This window comes from Canis lupus, chromosome 34 (genome assembly GCF_048164855.1).
Source record: "Canis lupus baileyi chromosome 34, mCanLup2.hap1, whole genome shotgun sequence".
Lineage (NCBI taxonomy): Eukaryota > Metazoa > Chordata > Mammalia > Carnivora > Canidae > Canis > Canis lupus.
In genome coordinates this window covers 6,554,041-6,580,957 of record NC_132871.1, presented here as the reverse complement: position 1 = coordinate 6,580,957, position 26,917 = coordinate 6,554,041, and the positions used below count along the sequence as shown (strand labels likewise).

At 36.3% G+C, this 26,917-nt stretch overlaps 1 protein-coding gene across 2 annotated transcripts in view; it reads left to right on the top strand.

The window, feature by feature from the left end:
- UBE2E3 (ubiquitin conjugating enzyme E2 E3) overlaps positions 1-25,939 on the top strand; it is an 85,874-nt gene extending 59,935 nt beyond the window's left edge. For both annotated transcript variants that reach the window (XM_072811470.1, XM_072811471.1), the window contains exons 4-6: positions 20,209-20,341; positions 23,947-24,094; positions 25,302-25,939. In XM_072811470.1, coding sequence (XP_072667571.1) covers positions 20,209-20,341; positions 23,947-24,094; positions 25,302-25,399 — 379 coding nt within the window. In that variant the 3' untranslated portion in view covers positions 25,400-25,939. The remainder of the gene's footprint in view (positions 1-20,208; positions 20,342-23,946; positions 24,095-25,301) is intronic.
- The last annotated feature ends 978 nt before the right edge of the window (positions 25,940-26,917 follow it).

Genomic DNA, 26,917 nt, shown 5'->3' with positions numbered 1-26,917 from the left:
AATATGAATTAGTTTTTAAATAATAATTATTGCTAATACAAATCTTGCTCTGTAAGTTCCTAGGGTTCTTGCACTTGGGCAGGAGGGCAGGAGGAGGGTTATATAATAAGACAGGGTAAGCTTGTAATACATTCTTTTGCTCTCTTCAGCTGTCTTAGGGTTCAAGATTGATTTTATGTGAAATTGAACTCTTGGTGTATGCTAAAGTAAGCCTCTGGTGTGGTAGGTGATATAAATTCAGTACATTCTTTAAGCAACAGAGATACAATTCTCATTTTCTTCAGTGGCATTTTTGAAATACCAGTTTTTTTTTTTTTTTCAGATTTATTTATTTATTTTAGAAAGAGAGAGTGCAAGCAGCTGGAGAGGCAGAAGGAAAGGGAGAGAAACCCCCACACAGACTCCCCACCAAGCCTGGAGCCTGACATAAGGTTCAATCCCAGGACCCTGAAATAATGACCTGAGATGAAATGAAGAGTCAGATGGTAAACAGACTAAGCCACCCAGGCAGGCGTCCCTGAAATATCCATTTTTTAACAGAAATGGACAGGATGGAGGGATTAGATCATGTCTGGCACCATTTCGGACATTCTCATTTTTGAAAATGAAAAAATAGAGGACTCACGTTACCTGCCATAACATATAAAGCTACAGATAGTGTGGTATTGGCAGGAGGATAGACCTATAGACCAGTGGAACAGAATAGAGAGCCCCAAAATAGATCTACACATTAATGATCAGTTTACTTTTGACAAAAGTGTGAAAGTTCAGTAGGGAAAGGATTTCAACAGATGGTACTAGAATAACTGAATATCTATTTGTAGAATAATGAACTTTGACCGTTGTCTCTCATCATACATAAAAATTAACTAAAATTGGGTCATAGAGCTACATGTTTAGAAGCTAATGTGATAAAACCTCAAGAATAAACTATAAGAGACCTTGGATTAAGAAAGATTTCTTAGGATACAAAATCATGAAATAAAAGAAAAAAATGGGTACATTGATTTCATCAAAATAGAAGACTCTGTTGAGAAAACGAAAAGTCCACTTATAGACAGGGAGAAAATATTTGCAAAACCTATGTCTGATAAAAGATTTGTATCCAGAATGTTCAGAGAATTCCTACATCTTAATTCTGAGAAAAATCCAAAATGGGCAAAAGATTGAATAGACATGTCACTTACAAAGCTTTATAAATTCTAATGATGCTTAACATCATTAGTCATGAAGGAAGTGCAAATCAAAACCACAGTGAGATAAAGTCCATACACATGGGCTTTAAAATTAAAAAAAAAAAAAAAAAGAAAACAAAAACAGATCATACCAAGTGTTGGGGTGGATGTGGAGTTGTCACCACACATTACTGTAAACAAAGGCAAAATGGTATAGTCACTTTAAGTGATAGATTGGCATTTTATTGTTACGAACATACACTTACCTTATGACCCTGTGCAGTGGGTTGAGTTACATCCCCCCCAAAAGGTTATATTTAAGGCCTCCCTATCACTACTTCAGGATGTGACTTATGTGGAAATGGGGCCATTGCAGTTTAAGATAAGGTCATTTGGACTAGGGAATTCTTAAGGCAGCATGACCTGTGTTCTTAAAAAGAGAGAGAGCCACAGAAGACCTAGAAGGGAGAGAAAGCCACGTAAAGACAGAGACATAAAAGGAGTAAAAGAATATATCAATCGTATTTAACTGGGTATAAGACGAAGCTCTATGCATGTCTGAATATATGGCAATTTTCCATTTTCCCAGTAAAAACAAGAAAAAGAATATTCCATCCTTATAAAGATGGAAGCAGAGGTTGAAGTTAACCAGTTTTAAACCAACGGCTGCCAGTACCAGTACTCTACCAGTTGCTAAGAAAAAAGACATAGGACAGATCTGTTCCTAAAGGCTTCAGGAGAGCATGGCTCTACCCACACCTTGATCTCATGCTTCTAGCCTACACACTTGTAAGGGAATATATTTCTGTTGTTGTAAGCCACCTATGTTGTGATACTTTGTTACAGTAGCATTAGGAAGCTAATACACCCAGTAATATCACTTATAGGCATTTACTTAAGAAAAATGAAAGCATATTTTCAGAGATATACTTGAATATTCGTAGCAGTTGTATAGTTTTAATAGCCAGAAGCTGACAATAATATTGTCTACTAATTGGGTGAGTGGATAAACAGATGGTAATATATCTGTGTGATTGAATGAACTGATACACACCCACAACATGAATGAGTCTTAAGGGGGTTACGCTAACTGAATGAACTCAGCTACAAAATTCTACATAGTGTGTGCTGCTAGTGATAAGACATCCTAGAAAAGCCAAAACCATAGTGGCAGAAGTAGATCAGTAGTTAACCAGGAGCCAAGAGGTGGAGAGAGGGGATTAACTGCCAAGGGAACGCCAGGGAACTCTTCTGGGATAGTAGAAATGTTCTAGATCATGATTGTGGAGATGCTATAGGGTTGTGTACGTTTGTCAAAACTCATCAAAATGTTTGCTTCAGAATGGTGAATTTTATTATAAATAAATTATACCTCAACAAAGCTGATTAAAACAGTTAAAAGAGTAGAATAAATGGTTATATTGAGAATATAATGAATATACTTTTAGGTTGAGTGAAAAGAACATTGATCTTAACATTGTACAAATGATATTTCTGGCTGATAAAAATTTTTGATAACGGCATCAACTGCACAGGCAAAAAGGGCTGCATCTCAATAATTTAGAATTAAAGATAATGTACTCTGGAAAAGGATTCTAGTGATGGTAATGACACTAATGTCCAGGAATTTTAATGAAACAGTAGAGGAAAGCATTATTTGTAAGTTAATTTAGTATTATATTGGGTGATTTTAAATATCTGTAGATGAACTAGATATTTCAAGTGTTTCCTTGGCATTCCCAAAATCATACACTTAAATTGGGAGGGGAAAATTATTTTTTTCTTTGTTTTCCTGGGAAAATGGAGAATTGCCATATATTCAGGCATGCATAGAGCTTCGTCTTATACCCAGTTAAATAGAATTGATATATTCTTTTTCATCCTTCCATGGGTCATTGAACTATCTCTAGTTCTGCACCTCTTAAACTGTATTGCATTTAACCATTTTCGTATCTGTAAATTCAGTAGGTGGCATCTTATTTGTCCCTACCACAGTCTACGCTACCTGATTTCTGGTGTACATAAAGTAAAAGATTGGTGGATGGGACAAAACAGTTTTTATAAACAATCAGTTGTGTGCCATCGTGCCTTTTATGATGTTTGACATTTATTCAGCAAGCACTTATTGTTATGTGGAAAGCATTATACTAGCTGCTTTGGGACATACAAAAATGCTGTAACATCTAAACTTTTAGGATTAAAATAAAATGTAATCTATTTAGTGAAAGGTGTGACAAAAAGGATGAGGGTAGGTAATCACTAGAGCTTTCAGGTAGATCATAGGTTAAAAATACTGGAGAAACTATTTAGTCCGATGACAGAGGGAAATCACTTCAGCCGCCACAATATGCAAAATAATCATAGTTTAGATGTCATTTAACAACATTTCCTGGGATTTTTATAAAACCATTCTCCTTACTGTCATATTGTTAAGTTGATCAAAAGAGTTGGACTGTGCAGTAAATGAAATGCTCTTCACCTTATAAGAACAGAAGACTTGAATTTTCCTAAGTAGGCTCCTAGCGATTCCTTCTGATGCTTCAGCATATTTTTCTTTTCTCTAAAGAAGTAGAAGAAAGAATAATGCCTCAAAGATTGACCATTATTTGTTTGTTTTTTTACCCTTTTAAGTAGATTTTGGTCCTCACATGGGGTTAAATAGCTGTGAGACAACACCTTTACCTCTCGAGGGGCATTGAACAGGACATAGAAGCTCAGTATGAGCTATTTTTTTAATCAGTATAGCTTCATGCTAATTGTTAAAATGGATGTCAGAGTTTTCCGTGAATAGTGTGGAACATAAGGATTCTTAATATACTGCAAATTGTGATAAGGTTTTGTCAAATAGAATTATTCATGGCTGATGCTTTCACTTGGTGAATTGAGTGAAAACCAAGCCTTGTACATGAGCTGTGCGTGTGGTCCAGAAGAGCACTGGAGCAGGAGGCAGACGACCCCCCCGCCTCTACCATCAGAGTGGAGATGGTCTCCGTATTCCTTAGAACGCCTGGTTCAGTGCTGTAGTGATGCCTGTCCTCCAGGCACCGGCAAGCAATCATACATGAGAAGGCCTTTTTTGAAGCCTCTGCTACATTTATCAAAACTAATTAATATTAGATAATTAGAAATTAATATTGGTAGGTTACAATTAATTCCAGGCTTTATTCATATTTAACATTTTTTCATTAATGCTCTCTTTTGGTTCCAGGGTCTTTTCAGGGATACCACACTGAATGCAGTTGTCCTGTTTCTTTGGCCCTAACACATTAATTTTCAAGCACTTTCTAAAATACCTTTTACAGATGTTGGAAAATTAATGTTTTCCCATCTTAGGAAACAGAGTATGTGCTGAACCTCACTCAGTCTTTTCTTTTAACTCAGGGCTGTTATTTTGAAACATGTTACTATTCTGTGCCTTTCAGGGGTTGTTTACATGTTTCATGTTTTTTTTGCCCTGACCTCAAGCCACCGCGCTCTTCTTCTAGCTGGCCTTCCGACAGTGTGCCCTAACCGAAAGCCAAGCAGCAGAGTGTGCTCAGTGAGTTCAAAAAGAGGGAGGAGTCTTGTAGAGTCATGGAAGGCCTTCTGTTTATCAATGAATTCAGATGAAGAGTATTGAGAGAAGCAGGAGTGTTCAGGGAGGTAGAAGAAATGGCATAAACAAAAAGACTTAAAAAAAACAAACAAACAAAAAAGGACTTGAGGAATTTTTCAAGGATTCTAAAGGACTTTTTGCTATTTCCATTCTTGCGATAGAAGAAAGATCGCATGAAAGGAATTCCTGAAACATTGGTCCTGGTGAGGAAGGAGGCTTAAAATTAAAGTTTCATGTCTGTACAACTGGAATGCTAAATGAAAGTGCCATTTAAAAACCCCTTTTTTTCTGATTATAAAAGTATAATTATCATAAACATCTGGTTAAGACACAAAGGCAGAAAAATACATAATAAAATTGAGTAGCTCACTGTAGATACAACCACTGTTTATGTTTTTATCCATATACATATTTTACACAGATTACTACTGGTATACAGTGTTGTGACTTTTCTTGCTTTAATCCATCATCTTTTTCCACGCCATTAAATAGCCTTCAAAACTTGATATTTAGTGGCTACATCGTAGTTCACTGAAAACCAGACATGATTTAACTATTACTTTTTTGTTGGACAATGAAATTATTTTGAGTCTCATTACTGGTGTATTTCTTTTAGCTTCCTTACAGAAAAATCTGTAATCACATTTGTATTTATTCTCTTAGGACATTTTCTTAGGGATGGGATTACTTATCAAATGGGTTTTGACACATGTGGCTAAGGAACCTTTAAAAAGTTGTATTTCTTCTGTCCCCAGCAGTGTATAAGCATGACTGTCCCACCCTTTTGCCATCAGATACTACAATTTGTGGACTTTAGAAGAGCCAGAAGGGCCATGTTTGCATTGAAGATTATTTTGACTTCGTGGAGTTTCAAGTGACAATTAGACAAGTAAAGTAGTACTAGAAGAAGCAGAGTGATAAATGTGTATATAATGGTACAACTGAAGATTTGGAAACTTGTTTATATGAAATAGGATATTTCTAAGCTATAAGTACATATAGTATGGGTAATGATATCTGTGGCATTGACAGAGCAAAAAAGTGGGGAGCTCAGGACTTAACTTCAGGGAAAGCCCAGGTAATATGAGACAGAAGTGGAGAAAAGGATCTTTCAAGGTGGTAGAGAAGGCTGGAGATGATATACAGTGTGGGTTTATATTAGGCCTTACAGAAATTGTGACCTTCTATTTTCTGTAAGGCTGTAAGGCCTATCCTAAGGAATATTTGGTTTTAGCTTATTACTATATAGCGATTCCTTTTGTAATTTCAAATTTCTGACCCAATCTCAATATTCCACTGTTATACCAATAAAACTGTTTTATGTCATGTAGATTAATACGTTGTTGATCTTCTTCGTGAATCTTGGCTTTTTAAATAATATTCCTTTAAATAGTAAGGTATTACTAAAGTCCTTGAATGGCTGTTAGAGGCCTCAGACAGTTTAGTTCTGTTTAAAAGTATTTTATAGGGGATCCCTGGGTGGCTCAGCAGTTTGGCGCCTGCCTTTGACCCCGGGTGTGATCCTGGAGTCCTGGGATCGAGTCCCACGTCGGGCTCCCGGCATGGAGCCTGCTTCTCCCTCTGCCTGTGTCTCTGCCTCTCTCTCTCTTTCTCTCTCTGTGTCTATCATAAATCAATCAATCAATCAATCTTTAAAAAAATAAAACAAGTATTTTATAGCACAATGGTCATATAGTACTAGTAATGTTAAGTGGTGAGTGTTCTAGACTTAATAATTATATATTACATATAATTAATATTATTTTCCCATTATGTAGAATTTTCTAAATGTTGAACATAAAGTGATAGAATTTAATAAATGTTTAAGTAAAATTTTAAAATAAGATTTTACCTCTTTCTGAAAGCTCTATTTGTGTTTATGCTTTTAAGTCTGTTTCTGCTTTATAAGCAGAAAGGAAGGGAATTGACAAACTTAGAGTAGAAAGAGCAAGGATTGTAAACTGTGATAACAGCATTTTACTTTTTAATGACAACATTATGGGCAAAAGTAATTGTGCATTATGTGAGTAGAATATTTTTGAGACCTTTCCTCATTTGACCAATGTTTTGAAAAGTTGTTGTATTCTGAGGGTTATCGTTGCAACTCTTTTGAGATGGTGATACGGAGGTTGTCCAGGGAGGCTGGCATGAACAAGGCTGAGCCTAACAGAGCAGCAGTACCTTAGTAAATTCAGTGTACTCCGAAGATGATGATGAGTTTTGGCAAAAAAGTTATTATAGTCTCTTACATCTGTCTACCCAGTAGGAGTAACATTTACGGAGCCCAGGTAGTTATGTCATATATGAGAATTGGAATATTTTCTCATGTTTCCATTCTGTCATTTCCCAGTCTTCCTGTATGTGAGATCTCTTTTTTTTTCCCCCAGTTGCTTTGAATCTTGACTGCACCTGAGAGTTTTTAAGCCTCTGCAATCTTGGATCACACTTGTGCTGATTAAACGAGTCTCTTAGTTAGGGCCTAGAAATCAGTAATTTTTAAAGTAATTTTTAAATCAGTAATTTTTAAATTTTTAAACCCTGGGCAGCCAGGGTTATGATCTCTGGTTTTAGATGTAGTAATACCACCAGTGAACTTAATAGTTCTTAAGGGGGTTGCTTATTAAAATCACCTGGAAGATTTCTCCACATTATTCCTTCCCCTCCCTTTCCCCTTATTACTTGAGTGATCCAGTGCTCCCTGCTGGGAGTATAGCCCAAGCCTTCGATGTGTCAGGACAAAAACAAAACAAAAAAAAAAAAACAAAGGATCAGGATGTTAAATACTGTTTTCCTGGTAGATACTCTGTTTAAGTGACTTTGCATATATCCAGTGTTATTCCATATTAATAATTTTGTGTTGTTTGTTCACTTATTTGCATATTCTCTTTGAAGGCAGACATCCTATCTGTTCTGTTCATCACTGTTTTCAGTACCTCACAGTGCCCAGCGCATAGTGGGTACTCAGGAAATGTTACAAGAATGAATCATTGACTCTGAGTTTTGGGAGTTACCTCACTGTTGTACGTCTATATGCACTACCTATATTATTAACCTTTATAATTACATTATCCACCGAGGAGAAAGAACTTCTGTAAAGCAAAACATAAGTAGGAAATAGATTTATTGAATTTTGAAAGTCTTTTTTCAGGTCAGGGATTCCGTGTGGACATTATTAAGGTTTGAACAAAAATTGCAGCTCATAAGACAAACATTTCCTGGTAGAAGTGTTTGCATACTTAGCCCTCATATCAAGTGTCAGACCAAAACGCATAGAAAAACTAGTGAACAAACAGGTACTTTTAAGAGTCTGTGCTTAATTCAAACTTTATGATAAACTAGACTAGAGCTTGGCATATATATCAGCTTGTTAGTTGTATTTTACTCAAAGTCTGTCTTAAAGTATAAGGTGGAAACTAAAAAGGAGATGATCCTGTAAAATGTGGTTGATTTGTAATACAGATTTACAGTATATTGACAGAATGGCTTAAATTTTAATGAGCCTTTAGTTTTACAGTTTGTAAAGAATGGGGAAAGGGAAGGACCTGAGAAAGTCTGAGTAGTTCTAGCTAACATATCTCAAAGCTCTTATTAAATCTCTCTTATTTCAGAGTTAGGGAATCTCTGACACCAGAATTCTCCAGTTTTAGGATTGAAGATAACAAAATATATCATATAAACTCTGCATAATTAAAATCCTCTATGGTTTAGATTTTCTTCGGTAATCATAGTGTTTCAGTGATAGAAAACTCACTGGGATTTTCCCCCTTATTTTTTTAAATTAAAAAAAGTTAGAAAAAAACATTTTTGGACAAGTAATTAATTCAAAATAGAAAAGAATAAACAGGGAGAATTAGGTTCCTTTCTATCCCAAAGCATCAGATCCTTCTTGGAGCGAACCACTATTAGCATTTTCTTGTGTATCTTCCCGGAAAGCGTTGGTTCCTTTTGCCAGTTTACACATGCACATAGCTTTTGTAGTTTACACTGCAATAGAATCATTGACATCCACTGCTCTGTGCCGCCTTCTTCTTCTTCTTCTTCTTTTTTTTTTTTTTCAAACATATATCTTGGAGATCTTTGTAGATTACATTTTTTATTTTCCTCGTTGTGAGTTGTTTATGATTCCCATCTCTTTACCAGGTGAACTCTTCCTCAATTTTTCTAACGTCCTTTTCAAACCCAGCTTCTCCTTATATCTCTTCACGTACTTCATTTCTCCTCTGCTTTGCTTCCATTTACTTTCTCGGTCCTTCTCTTGTACGCTGCTGCAGGTCCGCCTTTTCATGACTTCTGTATGATTCTCTCATCCCAGGTGTCACTTATCCCAGTTTGGCCCATCCCACCTGCAGGACCGTAATTACCACCTAAATACTAAGGTTTCACAAATACACACACACACACACACACACACACACACAGAGCCCAGGCCCAAATTTGAGGTGTCCATATATATCTCCTTGACATATCAGTTCTTGTCTATCTCTAAGACATCTTAATCCTACTACATCCAAAATCAGCTCCTTTTTCAGTGTCCCTATCTTAAGTAAAATGGCATCTATATCCATTTCAGTTGTATACTCCAGAAAACTATGAGCTATTCTTGATAGCCCTTCTCATGGTGCTAAAAACATAACTTTGGTTGAGTTTTATTTCCTAAGTCCCTCTCAAATCTATCCTGTTCTCTTTCTCTCTAATATTGCTTGAGTCCAGCCTACCGTTTTCACCTGGATTACCACAATAGTCCACTCACAGCCCCCTCTGGTAGTCTTCCAGACCATTCTCCACACATCAATCTGGGGAAGCTTTCCAAAATATAAATGTTAGTATGACACCCTCGCCTCCCACTTAATTATTTATTGACTTTCTGTTGCTTTTAGGATGAAGCCAAATATCTTTAATAGCCCCACAAGATCCTACAAGGGCATTCATTACTATTTCCCTCTTTAGTTATCTCTCACTCCACTCTCCCTTGTTCTTTTTGTTCCTGCCACATTGACCTTATTTCCAGTTCCTGCTACTCAGCTTTGCTCCTTACTGCCTCGGGGTATTTGCATATGCTATTCAGTCTTCCAGGGCTTGGCCCTTCCCTTTTACCTTTTCCTAGTTAACTCCCATTGGGTGTTTCAAATATCATCTCAAGCATTGCTTCCTTTGGGAAACTTCCCTGGTCTTCATAACTAGGTCACATTCCCCTAGAACTGAGCATGGTATAACTCTCCTATGTAGCAAATTTTCTATTTTACTTTTATTGTGTGTGCATTTATTTAATATTTATATCCTCCCCCCGGCGCCCCCCCCCCCACTAGATGGTGATCTGTCTGAAGGCAATGTCCATTATATCTTCAGTTTGCAGCATAGATGCCCAGCTCAAAATAGTAGACACTTAAGTCTTTAGTGAATGATTGAATTTATTTCTATTTTCTCCATTGAATCTACTATGGAAAGTATGCAAAGTACTATACCTTGCGTATTATAAAAGCTCAAATACATTTTTCAGATACAGAGTGAAATCATATGCTCAACACAGTGTAGGGTATGGATTAATAAGCAATAAATGCCATCATTTTCCAGAAGACTTAGAAAGAGGTCATTCTGGGAGAGGGGAATAGGAAGATAATTTTGTGATCTGCTAGGAGATAGCTAGGTCTGTCTTTTTAGTTAGTAGGATTATTTCCTTATATTGTTTCTTAAGCTATCTCCCCTCTCCCATTGTCTTATATCTCTCTCTAGTAAGTCGTGAACTTCTAATTATATTTAAACTAGAGAAATATAACTATTTCCAAAACACTCAGGAGTAGCACCTGTTTACTTAAAACAAATTGCCTAGGACACTTGGGTGGCTCAGTCAGTTAAGCATCTGGCTCTTCAGCTCAGGTCATGACCCAGGGTCCTAGAATCGAATCCTGCATCTGGCTCCTTGCTCAAGCGGGGAGTTTGCTGCTTCCTCTGTCCCTCCCCACTTCTCGTGATCTCTCTGTCATGGTTCCTCTCTCTCGCTAATAAGTAAATAAAATTTTTAAAAAATTGCCTAAATTTTGGAAAGAAATCTAGAGATGTGGTTAAGCTTATATATAACTCTCTTTAGATAGACTCCTTGTGTCTGCCTTCCTACTGCTATGCTAGCCAGAAGATTTTAGGGGAAGCAGCTGAGCTGCTGTGAAGCTGGGGTAGTTAAAGTATCTATCCCATAGTATCACTGTGAGGATTAAATGAGATAGATAACATTTAACATCTTGACTCTTGGCAACATACAAGTACTCAGTCAATGCTAAATATTTTATTTTGTTGCTGCAGCTGCTTTTACAAGTTAGGACACATTTTCCCAACACAAGGTTGCTTAGGTTTCCAGTTGGTTCATACATAACCATTTAGCACTTGAGGTACTTAGTATAGTTTTTTTTCTACATGCTGAGGATGTTCTAAAGCCCTCAATACCACTGATGACCCTGTTTATATGAACAACTCATTGATAACTACTATTACCTTTATCCCTCTTCCCGTGTTCCATGGAAGAAGATAGAACATGGGAGAGAAAGCAGTTTGTAGTTGAGGATGGGTATTCGTGATGCCTCCATTAGTAAGAGAAAAATCAGGAATCTGCAGATACATAGCACTTCATTTATTTATTTACTTTTAAAGATTTTATTTATTTATTCATGAGAGAGAGAAAAAGAGAGAGAAAGAGGCAGAGACAGAAGCAGGCTCCGTGCAGGGAGCCTGACGTGGGACTCGATCCAGGGTCTCCAGGATCAGGCCCTGGACTGAAAGCGACGCTTAAGTCACTGAGCCACCCAGGCTGCCCATAGCACTTCATTTAAAGCTAGGGAGGAAAGGGTTTAAATAGACTTTGTGAGCCAGCATTGAAATCACCATTTATCTTACTGTAGTTCAAATGTGTTTCAAGTCCCTAAGGACCTGATTTTAAGACAAATTTTTGGAAAGCATCCCTTTGTAAACTTTATTTGTATGTTCTAAATTAATAAACGTTAATAGCAGTTTTAGTTTCACAGCAAAATTGACCAGAAAGTACAGAGTTCGCATATACCTGCTGTCTCCACACTGCACAGCCTACGCACTGCAAACATCCTGTGCCACAGTGGCACATTAGTTACAGTTGATGAACCTACATTTGGTACATTATTGATCAAAGTTCATAGTTTACCTTAGGGTTCACTCCTAGTGTTCTGCAGTCTGGGTTTTGACAACGTATAATGACGCGTCAGCATTGTAGTCTCCTTACAGAATAGTTAATACTGTCCTGAAGGTGCTCTGTACTTTGTTCATCTTCTCTTCCCACTAAACCCTGGCAACCACGGATCTTTTTACTATCTTCATGGCTTTGCCTCTTCCAGAGGGTCATATGGTTGGAATCCTACAATATGTAGCCTTTTCACATTGGCTGCTTCCATTTAGTAATACGTATTTACATTTTTTCCGTGTTTTTTCATGGCTCGATAGCTCATTTCTTTTGAGCATCAAATAATGTTCCATCCATTGTCGGATGTACCACAGTTTACCCTTTCACCCACTGAAGGACATTTTGGTTACTTCAGGTTTGGATCGTTACGAATAAAGCTACGATAAACATCTGTGTGCAGGTTTTGTGTGGACATAAGCTTTCAGTTCATTAAATACCAAGGAACACAATTGCTGGATTGTATGTTAAGAGTATGTTTAGTTAAGATGCTGTCAAACTGTCTGCCAAAGTGGCTGCACCATCTTGCATTCCTCCCAGCAAATGAATGGAGGTTCCCGCACATCCTTGCCAGAATTTATTGTGGTCAGAGTTTTAGATGTTGGCCATTCTAATAGGTATGTAGCGGTATCTCGTTGTTGGTTTAATTTGCAGTTCTCTAATAACATGTCCCTAATACCGTAGACTTGGTGGCTTACAAGCAACAGAAATTTATTTCTCACCGTTGTGAAGGCTTGGAAGTCTAAGATTTGGCGTCTGGTCTTCTTGCTGTGTCCTTCCATAGCAGAAGGGACAGAGAGTTCCGGGGCTCTTTTTCACAAGGGCACTAATTCCATTCAAGAAGCCCACACGCTCCTAACCTCAATAGCTTCCCTCCTAATACTGGGGGTTAGGGTTTCAACATGCATTTGAGGGGGACACAAGCATTCAGTCCATAACACCATATGATGTTGAACCTCTTTTCATATATTTATTTGCCATGTATATATATATACTTTGGTGAGGTTTCTGTAGAGATCTTTTGCCTATTTTTTAATTGGGTTCATATTTTTTTATTGTTGCATTTTAAGAGTTCTTTGTATATCTGGGATAACAGTCTTTTATCAGATAGGTCTTTAGCATATATTTCTCTCCCAGGTTTGACTTCTCCTTCATTCTCTTGACATTGTCTTTTGCAGAGAAGAGTTTAATTTTAATAAGTCCAGCTTACCATTTTTTTCCCCCATGGACTGTGCCTTTGCTGTTTTATCTAAAAAGTTACTGCCATACCCAAGGTCACCTAGGTTTTTCCCTATGTTCTCTTCTAGGAGTTTTATAGTTTCACGTTTTATAGTAGTTCTGTGGTCTATTTTGAGTTAATGTTTGTGAAAGGTAAAAGGTCTTTGTCTAAATTTTATTTTATTTTTTTTTACATGTGGATGTCCAGGTGTTCTCCAGTGCCATTTCTTGAGAAGACTGTCTTTATCTTTGCTCTATTCTATTTTGTTTGCTCCTTTGTCAAAGGTCACTTGACTTTATTTATGTGGGTCTATTTCTGGGCTCTCTATTCTCTTCCATTGATCTGTTTTTCACTTCTTTTGTCCATGCCACACTAACTTGATTACTGCTGCTTTTATACTAAGCCTTGAAGTTGGGTAGTGTCTGACTTGGTTCTCCTTCAGTATTGTGTCAGCTATTCTTTTGCCTCTCCGTATAAACTGTATCATCAGTTTGTTGATACCCACAAAACAACCTGGTGGGATTTTGATTAGGATTGTATTGAACCTATAGATGAAGTTGTGAAGAACTGACATCTTGACACTTGAGTCATCTTACCCATGAACATAGAGTATCTCTCCCTGTATTTAGTTCTATTTTGATTTTATTTGTATTTTTAATAGATTTCATATTACTATATAGTGCTTTGAAATTCAGTGAGGGGTGGAGAAGTCCTATTGAAGTTAAACCAATATGGCATCTTAATTCAAGCTCTTCCATTATGTAACCCATGCTTCAATAGGAACTTTGTGTTAGTAAAGGTTTTTTTTTTCCATTTCAAAAGCATCCTACACTATGTGTACGCAGTATACATAGGAATAGTTATTTTAATATTTTAATCATTTAAAATGGGACACTTGCTTGTATACCAGTTTTCAGTTATGTTTTGTGTTAAGTCATTGTTATATCATTTTCTCTTTGAACTTAGTTCATCTCATTTTTAAGATAAGACTTTTTGCCATAGGGATAAAAAGCACATAGAATTTTAGTATAAATATTTGCATTTAGTTTGGTACAGGATTAAAAAGTTGTGTGCCTAAAATCATTGTGTAAAAATAATGCTTATTTGTAAAATGAGTCACTATTAAATTGAGCATTTGAAATTTTGTGCAAGGAATCTTTCCAGTGCTGGGAAAGTATAGTGTTTATGACCCTTGCAGTAATAGTACTTGTTGAATTAATATTCAAGCAATGAGAAAATGGGTTTTGCTAATATATCAATCCTCATGTTGCAGTGTTTAAAGTTATGTCACTTGGGGACGCCTGGGCGGCTCAGTAGTTAAGCGTCTGCCTTCTGGCTCAGGGCCTGATCCTGGAGTCCTGGGATCGAGTTCTGTATCGGGCTCCCTGCATGGGGCCTGCTTCTCTCTCTGCCTCTCTGCTTCTCTTTCTCTCTCTCTCTCTCTCTCTGAGTCTCTCATGAATAAAAAAAAAAAAAAATTTTTTTAAAAAGAAAATAAAGTTCTGTCACTTGTTAATAAGAGCAGCTAGTAACAAAATTTTTAGGGTAAGTTTGTCACTACCTAAACTTTCTACCTGCTTTTTACTTCTGTTGTTTTGTAGAACATATAGCTTATGGGAAACATGGTATTAGAAGGAGGGATGAATGTTTGTAGGGTGAAAAACAATAGAATAGAGGTACTTCTCATTCTCTTAGTAACCTTTAAGCCACAAATTGCGTACTCCATTATGGAATGTAATAATTGATTTTTTTTTTTTTTTGGTATTTGTGCATATTGAGGATTCATTCAGTAACAAAGGTCCTGTTAATTTTGTCTCTGCTTTCTCATAATTTGACTCAGAACTAGAATAAATTTTACTTTTGCTGTATCGGTGAAGTAAATTAAGTAAATGAACCTTTTATGAAGGTAATACAAGATGTTTTCTTTCCCTCCCATCCCCTCCCCTCCCCTCCCTTTCCCCTGCTGTTACACTTGCTCTGTGAGATCTCCCTTTCCTCTCACCTTGGGCAGGTGCCACAGCTCCTTAGCCATTTTGAGTTACTAAAATATTTCTAATTTTCAGGGCATAAGAAGCACAATCCCCACTGTAAGTTATAGAGCCCAGTCTATATTTTATAGCCTTGTGGAGCCTACATTCTAGTGAGGCAGACAAACGGTAATATAAATAGGTAAACTATATAATATGTTAGAGAGTTTTAAATGCTATGGAGAAAAAAATAGAAAGGAATACATAAATTGTGTGGAGATGATGATGTGTGACATTTTTTGATAGAGTGGCCAGGAAAGGCCTCAGTGAAAAGGTGACTTTTCAGTCAAGACCTATAGAAGGTGATGAACCTGAACCATGTTGCCATTGTGAAGAGCAACATTCCAGGCAGAGCTCCATCTGTGCAGAAGCCCTGAGGTGGAAGTGTACATTGTGTGTTGGAGAAACCGGTTGCTACAGCCAGTTGAACAAGGAAGACAGGAACAGATAAGAAGGATGAAGGTAGTGGTGGCGGCAGTAAATTATACAGTGCCTTGTAGGTCATAAGACTTTAACACAGAATAGGAGGGTATGCCTTTGGAAAGTTTTGGCCAGACTTCGTTGATCTGATTTACTTTCTATCTTTGCCTAATTGTCACTTGCAAATAGACTCTCATGGTAGGAGTAGGCTCAAAGGTGGAAGGAGAGAGGCTGTTGTAACTAACCAGGAGAGAATTCTAGTGTTTTGAATCAAAGTCAAGATGGTAGGAGTTGGGAGAAATAATAGAATTTTCAGTTTGTTTCGAAGATAAAATCAACAGAATTTGTCAGCATACCTGGATGTGCGGTAGTGTTGTCAAAGATGAGGTCTCTGCTTTTGCAAGAATGAAGAATGGCATTAACTGAAATAGGGAAGATTGTAGGAGGAGTTCAGGAACTTAGGTTGGGACTTGTTAAAATATGAGGCACTTTTCAAAATTATTAGATTTAAGACATTAGATTTCAAAACAAAGACTGTTCAGTAAGCATTTAGTTGTATGCCTCTGAAATTCAGGATAAAAAATCTAGGCTGGAGATAGAGATTTCAGAATTAAGAGCCTACTGGTGCTGTCGGAAGCCCTAAAAATGCATGAGATCAGCAAATGAGTGGATGTGAGTAGAAAAGAGAAGAGGTCCGAGGTCTGAGTTCTGGAGGACTGGCTATATTGATAGGTTAGGGAGATAAGGAGCAGCACTAGTGGTTGAGAAGGCAGGACCAGAAAAGTTAGGAAGAAAACCAGGAAGTTTGTTACTCTGGCAACAAAACAGTGTTCTATCAAGGAGGAAGAAGTGATTCTGTGTCCAGTGTCTCTGGGTCAGTCACATAAGACGAAGATTGAGAAATAAGCTTTGGGTCTAGTGATGAGGTCACTGGTGACCTTTGATGAATGCTGTTTCAGAGTAGTGATGAGGAGTAAAAAGCCTGTTAAGAAATCATTGACATGGGGCCTGGAAGGGGTAGAGTAATAGAGACCTGTCTTTTAATAAAGATTGGGGAAATGGTATTTGTGATACTCTTATGAATATGATTCAACAGAGAGGGGAAAAACAAATGATCTAGGATGGCATGTGCAACTGCTTGTGTCAGAGAGAGAGAGAATGCAAACTAGTGAAAAGCTATGAATAGCACCTGTCTGGAGATTGTTAGCATTTGTCACTCATTTTCTACTCAGCTGTGAAGCCTCAGTGGCAGGTCAGATGCTAGCCTGTAAAATGCTTTGCTTGAATTTGGGTGGAGTCAGCTCTTGCATCCAACATCTCATCCCCCACACCCGCCACCAAGAATGTCTTGATGTGCAGTTGACACCTTTGTGAGAAGGAAAGGGGCTCCTTATTCCAAACGAGGCCGCCAACACAAGGGCTGGATTGTAGCCCTCACCCGCCTTAGGCTCAGTATTCTTGGAACAGTAAAGGAATCCTACTACCATAAGCTGGGGCCTTCTTCTTCAGTGTTCCCTGAGACAACAAGGAAAGTCACATTTATTATTCTGCTGTAATAAACATATCATTTGTCCTGTAGCAAAACAGCATAAATGAGAAGAAAGCAAACTTAAGAACCAGTACAAATTTCGTGTAGGAATGAATCCCAGTCCTTCTGCCAACTGGCAAAGGGGATTTAAGACGCATCATATACTTTCTGTGCCTTGTTTTTTTCAACTGTAAAGGGTGGGGGTGGGGGGGTCGGCTTCAACCAGTTTCTTTTCAGTCTGAAATAATGCGACTCATTAGAATATAGTAATCCCCAACTTTTGTGTATCCCTTGAAGCATAGCATATTCCTGTAAGAACTGAGAAATAGCACTGAGGAAGTTTGGTTTTGGGTTTTTGTTTCTGTTGTTTTGTTTGAGTAACAGCACCCCTTGAATTTTTACACAAACAAACATTAGCAAAATTTGAAGATTAAATTAGATGTAGCAGCACTGAAATTAGTAAGAGGAAATATATAGCAAACCATTGAGGACAGTACAGACTAGTTCACAGACTGTCCAAGTTCTGTCTGAGTCATTTTTGGCTATGGGACATATGGAAAGTTATTTAACTCTCTGAACCTTTGTTTCCTCATCTAAAAATAGGAATGTACTAATAGTACCTACTTCATGGATTTGTAGAGAGGATTAAATGAGTTATGCACTATGCTTTGAACAATGCCTGGCTTGTGGTAAAGATGGAATAATCCTTAAGTAATATTGTTTTTAGTATTTTTTATTACTATTACCACTACCACAGTGTGACATGTATAGTTTAGCAACATTTTAGTGAAGTGGCCATATCATAAAAGTCTTTGACACTATAATTTAATTGTATAATGATTATCTTAAGTCACCAAGGGAAAAATTTGCTTGGAAAAAGAAATGCTCTTGAAACTGGTTAAAACCCTTTTTCGTTTGTTTACAAAATTAGGACTCAATTTTATGTTTTTAGTTACAATAAAAATTCACTTAGGGAATATAGCTGATTCTCAAGTGATGACAGAACAGTGAGCCATTATTGTGATTAGTTTCAATGCTGTGTATACTTGAATCATATAAAACAGTATTTATTTAAAAAATATTTTTCCCTACATAGGCCAAAATAGTAAGATTTTATTGTTGATGTACCTACCTTAAAGATAGGTATTTAAAGCATGCTGCCAACATTTTGATTATACCATCAAGTTTTCTACACCCTTTCTGTATGAACTATTTTTCAGAGCATACATTTGATTATTGATAACATCATTTACCTGACTTTACAATTCAGTTTGTTTTACAGAATTAATAAGATACAGTTAAATTATTTTAACTATACTTAAGTCCTATTGTGATTAATGTGGACTATTTATCAATGCAGGTTTATCCTTATTTCAAATCAAACACGCAGATCATTTCTAGACTCTAGTGGTCCCTTTAAAAGAAGAAATGCTGTATATGCATTATATATATATATATATATAGTTCAGAAAGTCAAGATAATTTATGATGTTAAAGGTCAGGGGAAAATGGAAGTCTGTAGGTAAATTGGAAGAGAATTTAAGGATTGTTCAATGTTCCTTACCAGCCAATAATTGTGAGGCTAAATTTTATTTGAATTATCTCTCTTTTTCAAATTTTATAAATGAAATGATAATATTGTTGAGCACAATGCAGTGTACCTGGAACTCTAGCACCTAGCATTGACCATTCCCTAAATGTGAGACTAAAAGGAACCAGACAGAGCTCCTTAAGGAAACGACTGATTCCAAAGCTGGAATCCTGAACATCTAGTTATGCCAGAAAATCAAAGAAGTACTTATAAATTACAGCAGCCTGTCACAAGACTACAGGGGCCATTTTGAAGGATCTCCCACTGGCCAAATTTAGGATAATTTGAGCATCAAAACAATTAAAGGTGGTGATGAATTCTATATAAATCATTAGAAAAAGTAAGAATCCAGGAAACCACACCAATAATACACAGATTCATACCATTGGAACAAGAGAGGGATCAAGGGCTAGCTGGTAAATGTGGAGGAAATGCTGAATTTGGAAAATCATGATTTTATCACCATCACAGTGCAGTTTAGTTCAGCCAAGAATCACCGTTGGGTGTTGAATCTAGGGAAGAAATTTTGATGAAGAGCAGAATATTGGTATGGTCGAAAAGTATCTGTCCAAAGGTTATTTATTGATTGCAGGGGAAAGATAATAAGCAGTAGGAAAATCGGACAGCACTTGATCTAGATGATGAAAATTAACATCACCAATTAGAGATAAGTGAATGAATACCTTGGTACCGTGAGAACACATCACTTACGTACTGCCGTGGCTGGGAATGCACTGTCTGCATCTAATTATGAGGAAACATCAGATAACTCCAAAAAAGATGAGGATTCTATTAAAAGAAGGAGGTGATAGGGAGGGAGATGAATGTATTCTTAAAAAATGTTAATGTATAAAAAGTCCAAGGTAGAAAGATTCCATGTTAAAGGAAACTAAAGACATGGAACGTAGATGATCACAAGACTGGATTCTGTATCTGGATGGAAATTAAATTTTTTAAAAGGCGTTATTGAGTGTGGACATTATTTTGCAGATTATAGGTTAAAGTGTGTTTTACTGATACATTTACTAAAATTGTAGCTGCATTGTGATTATATTGGAAGTTAATTTAGGAAATGTGCACACTAAAGTATTTATGGGGAAAGGCTTACTCTCAAATGGCTTAAAAAAAGCACTGGGTGTCGGTGTGTGCGTGTATACACAGACACAGACATAGAAAGCATGGGAGGGAGGGAAAGATGAAACAGCTAATGGGGCAAAATGCTAACAAGGAGATTCTGGGTAAGGTTATACTGGTATTCTTTGTTCTTGAAGTTTTTCTGTAAATTTGAAATATTTGCACATAAGTTTATACATTTGTATGTACACATTGGGGCTTATTTCTTTTATATTTATCTCATTGCTCTAGGTTGCTAATTTACCTTTAATACCTAATTGGTTTAAGATGTTAACATCCATTGCTTACAGATACACACATTGATCTTTAATTTCTTTTAAATAGTGCTGGGCCTAAAGGAGATAACATTTATGAATGGAGATCGACTATACTTGGTCCACCAGGTTCTGTATATGAAGGTGGTGTGTTTTTTCTGGATATCACTTTTTCATCTGATTATCCATTTAAGCCACCAAAGGTAAGAACCTAGATGTCCATTCTTTAATATTTATCCTTCTCTGAAATGCTAGAGATTAAATGTGTATTTATGTAGTCATTTTCATTTCATTGCTTTTCATGAAGTGATACGGAAACTCTCATGTAACCCAAGTATTTTAAAACTGAAAGAAATTGATTTCTGCCTTATACAAATAGCTTTATAATCAGCGGAAAGAGGGTTTGTTAATTGCAAATAAAAATATGCTACTTTGCATACCAATAAAGCAGATGCATTTTAGATTTATGTTTTAAGGGAAAATATCCTATGAACCTTCTTTGAGAAACATATGCGGGTAAAAAGTAAACAGAATTAAATAAGAATTAAATAGCTTGAGTTTTGTGCTCAATACCTTACCCTTACAGATCAGCAAAAACTAACAAACCATAGCAAAGAAGAGGGAAACTACTATTATTTAATCAGCTTACTTTGTGCCCTCTGTAGATACAATGTAGAAATGAGAATGAGGGTAGTTGGGTAGCTTAGGCCTCAGTTGGCTCTCAGTATGAACTGGATGGATAACAGAAGGGTTGAGTTGTGCCTTGTGAGGATTGGCAATTATTTTTCACGTCTTAAACATGACAATTACCTGAGTAGTTTCCTCCTCTCACTTCTCATTATAAAGTGGTCAAGCAAACAGGTAAAAACCGCCAGTATTAAGCCTGAACATAATTATGGTTTAGTTACAGGGACTTCTGACCTGTCAGGGGAAAAGTATGTTGTTATCAAGCCTCTAACTAGGATGAAATGTCTTTCCTTTCAACATAGTTCCTTATGTTCCCTACGCTATTTAAAATACATGTAGAGTTTAATGCCTGCACTCACCTGGATGCATAGGTGGGGTTGGGGTTGGGGGTGGGGTTGAGATTGAGAGAGAGTAAAAATTGAAGGTATTTTTTTTGAAACCCAAGATTATTTCTCCATTATCTAATAAGGTAACAACAGTTCCACCTAGTGGTATCTACCTCAAAATACAGACCCAGAGCTCCCTATCACCTAGAGGTATTTACTGTCAACTGGAGTTATCAGTGATCCCATCAGAATTTAAGATCTTTAAACGACTGTCTTATTGAATGTTTTCAAGTATGTAGAGTGTATCTTGCTAGATCAAATAAAGGAACAAAAAGCCCTTTGTTATTGATACTACAAATTGTATTCACATTCAAAATGACACGTTAAGTGCTGATACATCCGTAACTGCTCAATTTTGCATTCTTTGGTTAAGTTTCCCATATTACAGAAAACAAAACCACAGCAAAATAGCCATGGCTGTATTTGCAAATAGTGATACTTCTTTCCAGATGCCTCATTTTTCTTGAAATTGGTTTTAATGTGGCAGCAAAATTAGATAAAGTTTGCAAGATGTATTTTTTACAAAATTATTTTTGTGAGGGAAGATCTGTTAAAGAAAGACTCCTATTTTTCTTAGCATCTTTTAATGTAAAATAGAAATTGACTAACAAGAGTTTCAAACTATAGTTCTGTGTATGATTTATCAGTTGTTTTGGTTACTATAGTGGTTATGTTTTAACTTAGCATTAATTTTTTTTTCTGAAGTCTTAGTATTTTAATTTTCTAACCCTTGCATGTTGAATCATTCCTTTTGCCCAAGATCTCTCACACAGTGTTATGAACCACTATCCAGATCTGTGGTTGGACACGTGAAAAAGAAAGAATACTTCTGCTCTTATCTTGGTGTTAGGTATAATTATTTCTATACAGTTCTGCTTATTTTTGAGGTTCAGATAAGGTGTTGAACTTCTTGAGGGATAATACAAATTTAATTCTCTTCCATTCACCAATTATTAGTAGCTGAAAGGATTCAAAGTATTTTTAAAAATATTTTTTGAAAATATATTTATTTGAGAGAGAGAGCATGTGCACGAAAGAGCAAGCAGAGGGAGAGAGAGAAGCAGACTCCCTGCTGAACAGGGAGCTAGATGTGGAGCTCGATCCCAGGACTCTGGGATCATGACCTGAGCTGAAGGCGGGGCTTAATGGACTGAGCCACCTAAGCGTCCCCAAAGGATTCAAAGTATTAATTGCATTGTGTTTATAAACCACAGTCTGTTTAGTAGTCAGCTGTCGGTGATCTAAACATATATTATTCCCATATTCTAGAGCAGAAGTGTCTGACAAAAATAAGGCAAGCTACACATGTTATTTTAAATTTTCTATGAGCTACATTAAAAAGGGTAGAAAAAGTGAAATTAATTTTAATAACATCTAGTACATCCAAATTCTCATCATTTGAATATGAAACCAGTGTAAGTATTATTAATGTGATATTTTACACTCTCTTTCTGATACTGTGTCTTTGAAATCTGGTATATATTGTACATTTTTAGCCCATCTCACTTCAACTAGCCACATCTTAAGAGCTATAAAGCTAGTATGTGTACCCTATTACACAGAGGTTTTGGAGCTACAGTCTCTTCCTTTTTCTTATTGAATGTTTTCAGTTGAATGCTAGACCACTGGTTTCTTTTTGTTTTTTTTTTCTTTTTTTGAAATTTTCTTATTTTTAATTATGCATCCTTATCAGAAATATACTTTTGAGAACTTTTAATATTTTCTTTCTAGACTCCATCTGGGAGATCATGTAGTATCCTGCTAGTTCTAAAACATCAGGAACTTTTTCTTTTTTTCTCTGCTACTCCATATTAAGAATCAGGAACTTTTTCTTTTTTTCTCTGCTACTCCATATTAAGAATTAGCCACCCCATTAGTGTTGGTGACTGTTTAAAACTTGCCGGTACTTGTTCCTATGATTTATTCTTTTTTTTCCACATATCTCAGATGTATTAGTTTCCTTTATTCATTACCTCAGGACCTTGTTTCGTTTTACTGTCTTAGTCTAACAAGACGCTGAACCAACAGCAGAAATGAAAGGCTGAAAAATAGACAAGTGATTTCATCAACCTTCCTCTAAGTCCTTGGCCAATATTTTCTGATACATGACAGGACATTAACTGAGTTGATACTGATCTTTTCTACTAAGAAACTAATGTGACTTTTGTTTTATGGTAAAAAAAAAAAAAAAAAAACTTCACAAGTTCCTTCTTACCTCTGGCACTAAAGCATTTCTGTTTTCTCTCACTTGCTTTACACAGAGAGCTGTATGTGCACACGTGTGCACGGTATATATGGTCATACATACATAGAATTATTGTATCATTCATTTAGCATAAACCAAGCAACCAAATCAGCTACTCACTTTGGTGTAAATTGATGAAGTTCCTTATCTGCTGGGTAAAAAAGGTTTAGTTAAATAAAACCGTTTACTTTTTTTTTTCTTTAATTAGGCTCCATGCCCATCGTGGAGCCCGGTGTGGGGCTTGACCACACTATCCTGAGATCAAGACCTGAGCTGAGACCAAGAAAGATGGTTAATCAACTGAGCCACCCAGGCGCCCCAAATAAAATCATTTACTTTGATGTTATTTAAACGTAGTATTTAATTAACTCTTCAGTTAAATTATTTTCTATTTAGTATCTATGATGTGTTACTCGTCACTTTTGCTGGTGAGAGTTTTAGTTGGTAATAGAGCATTCATTTTCTTTGTTTTTAATGGAACTGCCTTTAGGTTACTTTCCGCACCAGAATCTATCATTGCAACATCAACAGTCAGGGAGTCATCTGTCTGGACATCCTTAAAGACAACTGGAGTCCTGCTTTGACTATTTCAAAGGTTTTGCTGTCGATTTGTTCTCTTTTGACAGATTGCAACCCTGGTAAGCAAATCTTTATTAACACATACCGTGGGGCTACAGAAACCAGTGTGTTTTTGTGGTTGCTAAACTGTGGATTTGAGAAAGTAAATGCTATTAGTGGAAAGATCAGCATAAATCATTTTGCAAGGAAATTATCAATGCCATTTCATTTAGAATAGACCAGAAGTTTCACAATAACTTTTAGTTTATTAATGGCATGCTACCTATAATTATTTTCTTTCTGTCACTGATGGTTTTTTTTTTTCTTAATAATGTAGCTGTACAAAGCATGTTTGACAAGAATAAAGCAATGACTGGCACCAGTGTTTCCTTTTCTTGCACCTTCCATGCTACCATGTGCTTTAAAGCAGCCACTTACTAATGAAGGGCTTCTTAGTCTCCCTTCTCTCTTGGATTACAGTTAGTTGTCTTAGAGATAGTAATAACAGATATTAAAATGATAGCTGATGAGTTGGACCAGATTATGACATATAACCTCAGAGATAAACTCATTAATACATAATTCCTAACATTTTCAAGAGGTGCATACTTGCCACATAGTAACCTGTATAGTTGACTTGAAAAGTGATGTTTAGGTCTGAGATTTTGCATATGTTACCTTACTAAGTGGTCATTTTTTAAAGAAGCTGAATTACTTTTTCTATATATTGGACTAATCACCAAAGGCTTTTTCTAATATCTTAAGCCCAAGAGAGAAAACAGAATTATAAGGAGACCACTCTAAATGGACTTATAGGGAAAGTTCTTCAAGATATATTAAGTGAGAGAGCAAGGCACTGGAAAAATGTACATATGCATAACAATATTTTAAATGCTTGTGAATGTGCATAATATCTAGATAGAAATGCTGTAAACTCTATTGCAAGATTTGGGTTTTTATTTAAAAATTACATTTTTAAACATCCATAAGCAGGGAGACCTATAATCACCATACATGCTTTCATAGCTGAATAAAATGCCAAGAATATTAGTATTAAAGGCACACATTTTTTAAAAAAACTCAAATTTATTAAGTCAACATGCATTTTTTAGTTAAAAGGGCTTTTCTAATTTGAATATTAGAATATTTATGTTGAGCATTTTAATCTTGAAAATTCAGCCATTACATATCAAGGTGCTCCTAAAAAATTAGTGTTTCAATTTAATAGACTAGTTAAGCTGTAACTTGAAGACACCATCTAATCTCTTACTGTTTCTGCTTTTCCAGCGGATCCTCTGGTTGGAAGCATAGCCACTCAGTATTTGACCAACAGAGCAGAACATGACAGGATAGCCAGACAGTGGACCAAGAGATACGCCACATAATTCACAGAATTTGTATGCGGTGTGAAGGAGCAGAAGGCCCCTTCCCACTGTGCTGCAAATCTTTATAGCCTTTACAATACGGACTTCTGTGTATATGTTATACTGATTCTACTCTCTGCTTTTATCCTTTGGAGACTGGGAGACTCCCCAAAAAAGGTAAATGCTATCAAGAGTAGAACTTTGTAGCTGTAGATTAGTTATGTTTAAAACGCCTACTTGCAAGTCTTGCTTCTTTGGGATATCAAAATGTATTTTGTGATGTACTAAGGATACTGGTCCTGAAGTCTACCAAATATTATAGTGCATTTTAGCCTAATTCATTATCTGTATGAAGTTATAAAAGTAGCTGTAGATGACTAGGAATTATGTCATTTGTATTAAACCCAGATCTATTTCTGAGTATGTGGTTCATGCTGTTGTGAAAAATGTTTTACCTTTTACCTTTGTCAGTTTGTAATGAGAGGATTTCCTTTTACCCTTTGTAGCTCAGAGAGCACCTGATGTATCATCTCAAACACAATAAACATGCTCCTGAAGGCATAGTTTCCTGTCGTAATATTTTAAGTCAACCTTGTTAGAGGGTGTGTCTGAGATGATTGTTGATGAAATAAAAATGCGGATATGAAGATTGACTATTAAGGACCAGTACAAATAAATGAATTGTTAAATTGAAAACATTTGAATTCGTGTTAAATGTGTAGAGTTTTCTTTTCCTTAAAGTACTAATGAGAGAATATAATGAGCTTAAGTATGTAAAACTGGATGTTAAGTCATTGATCTCAAAACACATAATGCTTTACGTCGATAAGATGGTATTTGAGCAAAAGATAATATGAAATTGTGACTCATTTGGGCATCTGGTAATAACTTAGGGAACATTTTGCTTCCTAATTGGTGATGTCCATCCACCATTGGACCGTGTTGTCAAATAACTTTAATCTGATAGTGCTTCTGGTGTCGTTGGTATATTTTTTACTTCTAATCGTGGTCTTGAATTTTCGTGGTGTGTGGTGTGCATTACCATTCTTATTATGGCACTGGGCCAGCAGATACCTAGAGGCAGAGTTGAACACAAAAACCCATTGTCTGCCCTGAAGGTAGAATAGAATTCTGGATTATTGTGCAGATGCAACATTTATTTCTCATTTGAAAAAATAATGGAATTTTAAGGGTCTTACAGCTTCTTTTGGTGTTAAGGGTTTTACAGCTTCTTTTTTGGTTACAATGATCAAATATGAGACTAGGAGTTAAAATTACTTTGCTGTATTCAGGTTTGGCAAACAGTATAAATGTGCTTAATTTTTTTCCATGACTACGATAATTATTGAGGTAATTCTCTGGTCAAGCAGCCAAGATTGTGGAATGCGGTGCAGATGTCTTCAGTAGTCCTAAACATGGAACCTAGAGTACCATCTTAAAACTGGAGTTACTAGTATAAAAATACATTGCTTCAAGCTAAAGTAAAACATTTATAGTTGCATCTACTCTCACTGAGAATAGTGGGCCTCCTACTTGAGT